Genomic DNA, 12,166 nt, shown 5'->3' on the forward strand with positions numbered 1-12,166 from the left:
ATAAATTTGCCGAATAAAGGCGTAATATCCTCTGATTTATTAAAATAAATTTAAAACTAAAACATTAAAATCCTAAAACCTTAACCTTCTACCATTTACCGATACTACACTAGCAATTAAATAAATTTAGTACGCATCGTGTTTAAAATAAGGAAATATATATATATATAGATTTACATATAAAGAGTGCCAAATTTGCTATCTAAGACTTTACTATTGAAGTATAGGCATCATTCATTCCTATTCTGGAATCACATTTATTAACGGAATTTTAAATTTGAGGTTTCAAAAAATATATATAATAACTGAATTATGATGGAAATTAAAAGAAAATGTACATTTCAAATTACATTCACAGACATCTACAACTACAAAAAAGAAAGGTAAAAAAAAAAGAGTTTTCACAATCCTCTCTGCAAAAACAATTCAGTTCAATTTCTTCCAAAAAGGAAAAAAGAAATTTCAATAAAAAAAAACTATTCAGAACATCTTACCCATAGGCATTAAATGAAGAACAGATTTAGGGTTCATGAAGTACCAAATTTGGACAAGGCTGATTCGAAAAGTGTTGAGAAATCCTGGGATGTATTTTGATCGTCGGCTTTGATCTTTACTTGCGCTTTGGCCGATGATGTGTTGATTACACATTCGACAAGGTAATTAGATGATTCCTCGAATTTTTGTGCAAAGAAGAAAAACTTGAAGTTAGGGGATTGGCCACCTGACGCTATGCAGTGGATGGAATGGCTTTGCATGTGTCGAAGTAAAGCTTGAGGAGCTGTCAATGCTGCAACACCTTGAGGGCTTACCGAGATTTCCTGCATTAATTAAAGACATGTTGAGTTCTAAGAAGGGAGTGAACATATAACCACAGTTTCTGCTCCATGACTTAAGAGCTGACATAAGGGACCAGACATGGTTTACATCCTAGGGATTAAATGGTGATCTAGTTTTTTATCATAGCATAAGTGGTCATCAGCTAGAAACAAAAAAGTCCGGGAAATAAAATATAGTACTAAAACAGAAGCATCCTCGCATATTGTTTAGCCAATAAAAGGTTTTAATGTTCAGAAGCAAACCTGGGACAAAGCAACGGGCAATTGGCGCCACTTCTGCTGAAATGTGCTTGGATCTAGAGCAGCTTTTGTGTTAAGCTTCAATTGAGGAGGAGACAGGACAGCAGGTGCTGCTGGTATGCCAAGACCAAGAAGATCGTCAATTGCGAAGCTTGCTTGAGGAGAATGGCCTGCCAAGGTGGGATTTGAAACTGCCGACTCTATCTGTGTTTGTGAGGCAAAGACGGATGTAGACGAACCATCATAAGGAACACTATAAGCAGAACCATTATTGCGTGAACCTTTAGTTTCTTCTTTCTCTGAAGTAGTTAAAAGCAGATCCTTGTCGTTTTCCTCCACCATCTGAGTAGGAACAACATTATTTGCTGCTTCACCAATAGATAGATTTCCAAGTTCATCTGCAAACTCAAGTGGACCCCTGTGCTCCTTGTCTGTAAACATGTAAGATGGCTGCAAATATTTATGAATATCAGTTAACCTCGATTCCTTTATGATTTGAGTAACACACCAGAAGAACCTAGGTTTCTAAAATGAGAAGCAATTACATGTAATACACTAAAATGTTTAATAGCAGAATGAAAATTTTGCATAAAATTAAGAAAATGATTGGAGAGGCACAAAGCTGTTATTAGAGCAGTCAATTGTTCGGCTCTCAACGGTAAACAAAACGAAGTTGTCGCAATTTGTTTCACAGCTATCACAGAAAGATGATAAGTTGCAAGTCCATTCCATGAGCATCGTTGGTAGATCTTCCATTGGTTGTTAGATTTGACAATGATGCAAGATAAGGAATTGACAAAAGGGAAGAATGACTTAAGAAACGCAAGTATTTTGTTAAGTAATACCTTAACTCATTTAAAAATGTATGGAAAGAAAAAACTCATTCACTCTTAAGTTCACAACTAAGTGACTTGTGCATGAGGAGATCAAGTAAATAAGACCTACTTAGGGAGCCCCATTTTGCTTAAACATCTTGGTCTAGTGGTTTCGAAGGAATCAAGCCTACACATCTAGGGGAGTGTTAAATAGTATAATGTCCCAAATAAACTTTGTTTAGGTATCTTTTAGAATTAATATCCAGACTGGTCCTCATTGCCAAGTAGTTTTTAGGTCACAATGCTTGAATAGAATTTTCATTGCAGGCATTTTGGCCCAACTTGAACCAAGGCAAACTCCTTCTGATACAAGCCTTATATTTTTCCCCCTTTAATACGCAGTTTGGATGCTTTAACAGCCCATCGCAAGAGCTTTAAAATGGTCTAAAATAGAAAAATACCTATAACAAAAGGTTGGGAGAAGCTAGTAGTTACCTTCTGGTATAAGACAGATAAACTGTTAAATTCATCAAATATCCTATCTTTAATTTCACTGCTTTGAGTATCAGCAAAAACAGAAACAGCTTGCTTTGGAGGGTTCACCACGCGTTCAGCTACAGATACATTATACCGTAAAATCCTATAGTAGAATAGCGCTCTGTCATGAACATCCTGCAGTCAAGCTGAAGGATCAATTATCGTTTCCAGAAAAGAGCTTGACAACTCAAACAGTACTATAGATGTAAGAGCCGGGAAAAAAGAAGAAATAAAAAGACATTCATACCTGGTGAAAATCAGCAATACCTGCAGCCAATGCAGCTCCCAATGCACTTTGGGTCTCAGGAGGCCTTTTGAAAAAGCACTTCATCATAGCAGTGAGAAGATGTAAACGAACCTGTAGAATGCCATATTCCATCAACCAAGTAAATGAAGCAATTCATAACACAGATTTTTTAATCCAGTTTTCAGAAATTCAGTATAAAAAGAGGCTCAAATTCTACTATCAAATGAAAACAAATACTCAATCTAACAATAACAAGAAAGCAGCAGTGTCCTTGGTTGTGGAATGAGATGAGAGACGACACAGCTAGGAAGGAGAGGAATGAAGCGGGGGAGGTGATAATATTGCGTGAATCAAATATACAAGTGTGCAGCATAGCATATCCAGTAGAAAGACATGAATGAAAACATCAGAGGCCCAACAAGGGTTAGAAATGCCATAATAGATACAGCTGAAAGTTGAATCAACTGGCTCAACAACCTCTTTTTATCTTCACAAGAGAGATTCTAAGAAACAAAAACTATAATCTGAAATGGTTCAGAAAAACAGAACATGGTTTAACATGGAATCATTGGATAATATCCATGAAGGTTGATTACCTCAGCAGAATGCTCCTCATCCCAGTTTTCAACTAAACTCTCCAAAACATAAGGAGCATCTTGCATATCCTGAGAATATTCCCCCAACATCCATATAAGAGCTGCCTTGGCTTTTGGTTCCTGTACATTTTTGCTGCTTATGTTCCCAACCACTGCAATGCAATCATGGCTCCACTGAGGATATTTTCTAAGAAGATCTTTCACAAGCACCTGCATAAAAGAACTCATAAATAGAGGAATGTTATGCATATATTTAAGAGACCAAACATCGAGTAGGGGTATAAATATTTAATTACCAGAGCTTCAGCAGTCACGTAGTCTTTCTCCATTTCAAGAAATTGAAGAAGTCTATCGACAATTGCATTAACATCATACTGCTGTAGTGCTATTTTGCCAACGGCTCTGATTGACTCTCGGGCAATTGGGATATCAACATTTGCAGCATACTCACATAACTCAGTGACTGAAATTTAGCAAACAATGATGCATATCAGAATATTTGAGAGGAAGCATTGAAAATTTACTGATGTCATCTTCTCTAAAGAGGCCCTCAAAAGAAACTAAGGCTGTTTACTCACCTATCTCATAAGTATTGCTCTCATTTGCCACTGCAGTCAACATTTCAAGCTTCAATCGTTTGACATAAGATGGTTCATTATACTGGCAGTAGAAATGTTTGTAGTCTGAGGAGAACACATAAGGTGCTCGCATAACCAAGAGATGTAGATGACTTAAAACTGCATAAGACTGTTCTGGGCTTCCTGAACTAACAAGGGTCAACAACGGTGCTTTGATACGTTCATACACCTTTACAACAAAAGAATTTCGTTAGAAAACTCCTGATTCCGTAAACTAGTATAAGAGTATTACTAATCTATCACACACAATCAAGTATAGTTTAATAATATGATGGCCATGTATGATTATTCAGGGTTGAAGACACATGCCCAGATTTTCTTCAATGACAGGAAATTAATGACTAAATTACAAGCTTTATACAGTTTTAGAGAAAAGAAAGGGGAAGATATTGATGGCAAACAAAAGAAGCACGAATTGCAGGATCAAGATTAACTGAAAAGCACCTCCTTGATAGTAAACATGCTAGGAGATAGCTTGATTGAAGTAGAAATTTAACAACTTGCCACATTTTAAAGAGTCACATAAAAAGGGTTGGTAGGCACCTGTTGATGAACATCAGTCATGGACAAGGTTAACTGTAAAAACACTCTGATAGTGGCTAAGACAACAGCGCCATTTGCATGCTGAAGTCTATCTTCAAGGAGATTCATAATGTCAAAAATCTCACTGCTGTCTGACGGAACATATTTAGTTACCAACTCAAGCACAAGGCACTGTGCCCATTCACAAAATTCCTTGATCCTACACGTAAAAACCCATTTAGAAGCATTCAATTAATAACATCATAGCACTTAGTATTACATATACAGTACCATAAATGACAGTATAATCACAACAAGAAAGTAAGAATTGAACTTTCCTATTGATTCTTCAATTTTTATCTACGGAACATACCGATTCAATAGGTAATATATGAATGGCTTGCTAATCAAAGCTTCCCTTTCCCTCGATGCCTCTTCAGATGTGCTAGCTTCCGCGCTCCAGATCTCTTGTAATGCAGACAAACAATTTGCAACCACCTAATGAAAAAAAATAACTCATTAATCTACAAGCTAATCTACAAACAAAAATAAAACGTTAGACAATCAACTCAAGCTTTTTAACTAGCACTCACTTGAGTATCTGAGTCATGGAGCATCAAATGCTTCAGTATGGAAGGAAAATCCGCATCAATACAAGTTGAAGCTGAGATATGATAAAGCTTCAAAACTCCCATGACCGCCACCATTCTCACGTAACTATTACTATCTTTCAATCCGGATCCCAACGGACCTACCAAATACTCCACCAGATTCGCCACACGCAACGAACACAAGCTCCGCAAGGCTAGCCCTCGGATCATTGGATCTTCATCGCGGCAATCCCTTTGAAGGAAATTGATGGTCAAGAGAGCGAGATCGGGGTTGACTTTGGCGTAATTACCGACGTAGAGGTAACACATTTTCTTCAAAACGATGTCAGATGTGGCCGAGCACATCACCATCTCACCAAAGAGGGAGGACACATCGATTCCAATCGTCATATAGGAGATCACTTTTTTGAAAAGCTCTCGCTTCGAATCGTCCACACCCGGCGCTCGGCTTCCAGCAAGTTGCCGGAGCTGGAGTTTCAAATCGGAGACTTCACTTTTACTGTTAACCATAATAAGAACGCTTAATTAAAGTTCCATAAAAAAGAGAAAGAGCACTAAATCAGAATTCGAAATGATAAAAATTAAAAAATAGATTGACAAAATTGCAGCAAAAATTGAAGGATTGGAGCATGAAATTGTTATAATTACCCAGAAGGTTGAGACGGCGACGGTGAGCGTTGGGACTGAGCTGGAGGCGCCATGGCTGGTGGTTAACTGATTCAAAGTTTAGTTTTAAAGAAAGATCTACCAGTAAACAGATCGGCCGTCGAAGGAAAGATACAAAATGGTTGGGATAAAAAGAGTGATTTTGTTAGACGACACCGTGAACAAGCGGTGCGCTTCTCTATGTTGTAAAATTGTCACGGAGATTTTTTTTTCTTTTACATTTTTTCTAGTTTACAACCATATTTTTATCTTTTAAAAAAAAAGCTAGACGGTTGCTATTAAAAATATATATAATTTCATCACTCTACCATTAAATGATTAATGAATAATAATTTAATATTTTTAAATTAGTATAATAATAAATTTAATTTGTAAATATTTAATTATCTGTAAAACTTTGCAACTTACGCAATGTGCCTTACAGATTACTTGTTGGTTTCACTAAAGGAATTATTGAATCAATAACATTTTGGAATATTTTTATAAAGTGTCAGGTTTGCAAGTAAATTCCTCAAATAGTGAGCTATATCGTGCTGGAGTTTACCGATCTGAATTGCAGGCTATTGTGGAGTGGATTGGTTTGAAGATGGGTGTGTCGTCAATAAGGTATCTAGGGTACCTTTGGTGACAAGAAATTTGGGGGATAGTAATTGTGGTTCCTTAGTAAAAAAAAGAATCGAACCTTAAACAAAATTTTATTTTCAGGTTAGATCCATAAGCACCTCTAGGCATAAACAAAATAAGGTGCTATTGCATAAAATTGTGTGGAGAAGGCTCACAAGACCTATGTTCTTCAATTACCAATTCAGAGCAGACTAGTTTCTTGAGGTTGATACTGCGTTTATAATGTATAGGGGCATTATCTTGAATAGGCAACATTCTTTTAATTAAGAAGGACCCAGATCGGATTGCTTTGCATTGTGATAGCATTCCCACAAGAAAAAGTTCACTTTAGGAGGAAATTTGATTTTCCACAACACCTTCCAAATCTATTTGGTGTCAAAAGCATCACCCTTCACCACAATTCAACAAAGTCATAGGCACTAGCCAATTTGGCTAGCAAGAATCATGCAATATTTCATGGAAGTGGAAATAGCCGAGGTGGTGGCTTGAATGAGGGTCAGGCAAACCCAACAAGAGAAAGTAAATTGACCTTGTAGTCACTTTTTTAATCTACCTTCACAACAAAACCATAATCCAAGCTTGCTTAAGAGGTTTCATTGATGCTGGAGGCTACACATCCAATTATCATTACAATTTTGCTGACAATCGATGTATTCAGTTTGCGCTTTCCTCTACTATTATTGTTCAAAAACTTGAATTACTCTAGCTCAACTCGATTCCAATCGAACTGAGTTCTAGATCCAAGTAGATTAACACGAGTATATTGTTTACTCAATTGTTCCAATTCATGCTATATCTAAGTTTTACAGACTCTCTAGTCCCCAAGCAATGTAATGGCAAATAAACTGCAAACACTGCTCTAGAATTTCAATGCTATCAAAGTAAATAAATGAAAATATTTGGCTTAAACAATCTCAGCATTACTGAATAATAACAGTTTTCATTAATTCCAAAGAACATAATGATTCAGTTTCATAAAAATTCAAAGCTCGAAATCAAGACATTAGATAGACAACAGTCGAAACAATGGCTAAATATCGTCAACAACCATCACATAAAAACGTTCAAGGCCACATCAAAATGTCATGAAATAAACAAAAAAACAGAGCTTTGCTTGAGTACAAAACTACAAATAAAGCACATAAAGCTTAGAACCCTAGCTTGGTACGGCGCCAGTGCCTACGCTTCGCATTGTACCTGCAGTGCACCAAAAAAGCGAAAATTAAAAACAACCCATCAATTACTACTTAGAAAATACTCAAAATGGAGCAATAACGAAAACTTGTAAACATTTGAAGCAAAAAAAAAAATTGAAGAAACATAGAGACCTGATGGTGTTATCGGTGCGCATGCGGATCCAATAAGGGATAGGCCTGTTCTGCCTCATCTTCTTGGCCAGCTTCTTCTTGATTCTGAAAGTCTTATGTGAAGGCTGCAATGCCAAAAATAAACCATTTAAAACATCAAACAGAGAGAGATACCATTTTAAAACTCAACCTTTCTTCAGAGATTGAAGCAATCATTTCAGCTAAAAATGAATGGGTCAGCAATTATTATCAAAGGTAAAGAAGAAGGGGAAAGGAAGTAGGTTGATTTACCATGTTTGGCGTGGAGGTTGAGAGGAGAAGCTGCTATACAAATCTCTCAACTTGGGAGATGGAAAACGCTTCAACAAAATAAGGATGCTTCCTGGGATTTTAGGGTTTAAATCGTAATGGACGATTCGTGGACTTTGAAAATGTGGATTTATGTTGGTGATTTACAGCCCAAATTAAGATGGGTTTGTGATCCCATGCGGACCACTTCTTTTAATTGTTTGGGCTTCTTCTGGGTTAATATACAAATTGGTACTTGAGTTTGACTTCAATATTCAAATTAGTACTCAAACCAAACGGTAGCATGTGACTCAATGAATGTTTGACATGCGTGTTCTAGTAAAAAATATAAGTACTTAATTGAAAAAAAACTCAATTATCAAATTGAACATTAAGATGCTTAACTGGGACAAAAGAAAACTCAAGTACCAATTTAAAAAAAAACTCAAGTGCGAACATTGAAACCAAATTTAAATGCAAAACTAAACATCAAAGCCAAACTCATGTAGCAAATAGTATATTAACCTTTATTGTTTTAAATACAATATTATAACCTGTCCGCGGATAATTAACAAACTTAATATAAATCAATTTTTTTTGTTAATAAATTTTGCAAATATAAATAAAATACAATCCAAAAAAGCATTTATAATCATAATTTAAATCTTAAGTCGGATTGTCAGGCAACAATATAATATGGTATACCATGGATGGACCATGCAAATTTTGTCGTCAATCACTCTCCTTTTTATCTCCAATGCTTTTACTTTATTGTGTGAAGATGTATCCGCATACATAAATTAAATTTAAACTCAAAACTAATTAAATATAGACTAAATTATTGAATCAAATCTGTATATAAATTGATATCTAAATTTAATTTTAATATCTTATTTTGATGTTTAGATTTTTACAATTTGATACGAATCCATTAATTTATACTAGATGAAATTTAACGCATTTGAATGTCAACATTATACGATTATCTTTAGTAAATAAAATTTCAATTTAAGAATTATTTTCTAAAGTTGGGATTTTCTTTTAAATAAAGGAAGATTACATGGCTGGAAATGAGCTGCAAATTGAATAGTGACTTGTTAACATGTATCCCACAATCAAAATCACATTGAGTGCCATTTTCATTAACAAAAAACATTAATATTTAGAGATACAGTCCTTCTTCATCAAAAGGTTTGCCACTATAACCAATATTGAGAGAGAGAGATTTGACCAAGTTTATAGTGACTTAAATTAAAAATAAATATCTGTGTTTGTCAATTCAAAGGCAAGAATTATTTATATTAATAGAACAAAAATAACGGCTAGCTAACTAGATTTGCAATATCTAAGTGCTAAACATACTCTCAATTCATATTTCAACAATTTTAAACAAGTTTTTACTATGTTTTTTAAATAATTTATGTTGTTGTTTTTTTCCTACTTTTTAATAATTAAACAATTTATTAGTAAAAACATTGTTTTTTTTTGTTTTTTTAAACATAATTTTTAAAAATAAAGTGAATACATCAACCTCGATTAACTTTAAACTTTTAAGGCTCTCACTATCACACTAAGTTGGAGGATGATCATAATACAACTTCTCAACTTTATGAACCGAAAGGTATTAATACTGAATTTATTATTATCTGTTAGGATAATCAACTTTATTTGTAAGATGAGGTTAAAGTAATTGCTTCATATCACACCCATTGACGTGGACCATTTTAAAAATAAAATAAAAATATGGCACTCAAATTTTGGTTTATTTATCCATTGGAAATTTTGGAATTAAATTCGATTCAATTTAATTTTTAATGGTTATTCATTTTATTAATTTTAATTTAATTTTTATTATAATTTTGTCTTAATTCTTTTAAAAAATTAGATAAAAAAGGTTGACTGGAATGTTAAAATTTTAACAACATTAGCGTTGCAACCCTCATGACAATTTATGCGTATTTCATTATTGATGTAGATATTTAAAAAAAAAATTATCTTTTTTGAAATTTGTTAAAAAATATTTATGATGTACAAATGGACTATCACATAAATGATCACATCAATGCCGTAAAAAATTTAATAGCCCAATTAACTTTTTTTTTTAAATAATTTAATTAAAATTTAAATGTTAAGATCAATAAAATAGACAAATATTAAAAACTAAATTTATTGTTATACCTTTTAAGTTAAAGTAATTCTCAACTTAAATAGAATTGTTATTATTACTATTTTTTTTAACAAGAAGTTGTTAACATTTTAAACAAGATGAAGACTAAATGGGAAGAAAACATTGCTTATGTTGTAATTAGCTTGTTGACAATCAAAGGGATTTCTCGTGGATTTAAAGATTAATTAATTAATCATTAACCAACTTGCTTCATCGAATTATATACAATTTTCATTTCTGAGCCTTGTTGGATCTATACCCTTTATATGACATCTAACTATTGGACTGTTCATTAATTATGATGTTAATCACCATTTATCTTCCATTATCGTATTTAAGCTATGATTTAGAAAATATAGATGTTTTTCGCTAAGATAAATAAAATACATTTAGAAGTATATAAATATCAGACTAATTATAACATAAAATATGTTCACATGCAAATATCATGTCTGCCCATTACTTCCATGTTCCACTAGGAGACTGTTGGCCCATTAACTCATCGATGCACTTTATTATAACCATATAAATGTATACTTAGATATTCTTTTACATATTTAAATTAGTATATTTATATAATTTTTTGACTAATTTATATAATATAAAATTTTGAGATATTCTAAGAACATATTTTATTGGTTTTCAATTTTAATAGTCTCTCGCGAAAATTTTAATTTTATACTAATGAATATTAATTTTTCTTAAAATTTAAGTATAATATATATAAAATAATCTTTTTAATATTTTGAATTAAAATAATTTGCATTATAAATCAATTTCTTATTCAAGTTGTGCAATTTTAATCTAAATCGAATTAAATTAAATTAAAATTCTAAAATGAGTAAGAATATATAAATAAAAATACCATAAAGGCCTCTATATTTGTAAAGTTGAATTTTGTCATCTTTATTTAAAAATAGATAAATTAATTTTTGTATATTAAATAAAAGTAAATTAATCATGTTAAAAATTTCATCTATTTTTAATGTAACTGTTTAACTATTCTACCACCAATTTTTAAAATAAAACTTAATTTAATTTTTAATAAAAAAATTTATTTTTAATCTAATATATAAATATTTATTTACTCATTTTTCAATAAAAGAATAAAATGCCATATAACTCGTAAAATAAACCTAATATACTTATTTATACCCATCAGTTTGATTAAAGCTGCATTTCGGTTCGGGTTTTGGGTCCGAAATCTAAAGTAGAACCGACGGTTAAACCGTTTAGCCAGTGGGAAGATGAAACGTGGAGGATTCTGGCTCAAAAGCAGGGGCGCCCCTCAGAGCAACAAAATAAATAAATTTTAAAAATTGTACTATTTTTGGTACTTCTCGTGACACCCTGACCTATTCTTTTCAAGGACACAAATGACACCACCCTTCTTACTCTCCTTTTTATAGCGTGGGAATCACCGCCCATATTTTTACAAAAGAATATCGAATATTTATTTATAAAGTAGTAATATTTTACGACTAATTAATGTACCAAAAAAAATTAAATGATGAAATATGTTTAGCAAGGAATTTTCTTGAACTGGAAGGAAGGGAGAAAATCAGTCAAATGTGCTTGTTTAAAATTATAGTTAGTTTTTAATATATTATTAATAAAATTTTAATTTTAAAAATACAAATTAAAGAATTTACATTTTTATTTTTTTAAATAATTAAGGATATTTACTTTTTCAAGTAATGCTAGAATAAAAAGTCAATGTTTTCTAATCGAAAAAGTGAATGGTTTTAAAATATAGCTGAATAACGTGAAAATCAAATTTTAAAAATAAAAATAAAAATATTATTTTATTTTCACCTATAGTCAATGAAATAAAATATTTTAAAAATAAATTTAAGAGGTAGACATAACTCATGTATTCTTTTTTTTTAATATGTAATTACAAATAATATATTCACATAACAATAACTAAAATCAATTAAGTATCCACACATGTGTAAATGTGCATAAAAAAACTTAAACCTAAGCATTATTATTATTTTAATCGAATTAAATTGTTTAGTTGAAATAATTAAATAAAAAAATCAATTGATATATTAATCTAGACATAAAGA

The 12,166-nt window shown here is 32.2% G+C and overlaps 2 protein-coding genes across 2 annotated transcripts; both read right to left on the reverse strand.

Moving 5' to 3' along the window:
* Positions 1-295: 295 nt before the first annotated feature.
* LOC107948713 (beta-adaptin-like protein A) lies at positions 296-5,962 on the reverse strand. Its single transcript, XM_016883343.2, has 11 exons — positions 5,691-5,962; positions 5,025-5,541; positions 4,805-4,929; positions 4,453-4,651; positions 3,850-4,078; positions 3,568-3,734; positions 3,272-3,481; positions 2,676-2,786; positions 2,387-2,563; positions 1,080-1,526; positions 296-818 (listed from the first exon to the last, which is right to left on the reverse strand). Exons 1-11 carry the CDS (start codon positions 5,741-5,743, stop codon positions 528-530), a joined length of 2,526 nt encoding a protein of 841 aa, XP_016738832.2. The 5' UTR covers positions 5,744-5,962; the 3' UTR covers positions 296-527.
* Positions 5,963-7,252: 1,290 nt separating this feature from the next.
* Positions 7,253-8,079, reverse strand: LOC107948712 (60S ribosomal protein L39). Its single transcript, XM_016883342.2, has 3 exons — positions 7,931-8,079; positions 7,661-7,764; positions 7,253-7,529 (listed from the first exon to the last, which is right to left on the reverse strand). Exons 1-3 carry the CDS (start codon positions 7,931-7,933, stop codon positions 7,481-7,483), a joined length of 156 nt encoding a protein of 51 aa, XP_016738831.1. The 5' UTR covers positions 7,934-8,079; the 3' UTR covers positions 7,253-7,480.
* Between the last annotated feature and the right edge of the window lie 4,087 nt (positions 8,080-12,166).

Source organism: Gossypium hirsutum, chromosome D08 (assembly GCF_007990345.1).
Source record: "Gossypium hirsutum isolate 1008001.06 chromosome D08, Gossypium_hirsutum_v2.1, whole genome shotgun sequence".
NCBI lineage: Eukaryota > Viridiplantae > Streptophyta > Magnoliopsida > Malvales > Malvaceae > Gossypium > Gossypium hirsutum.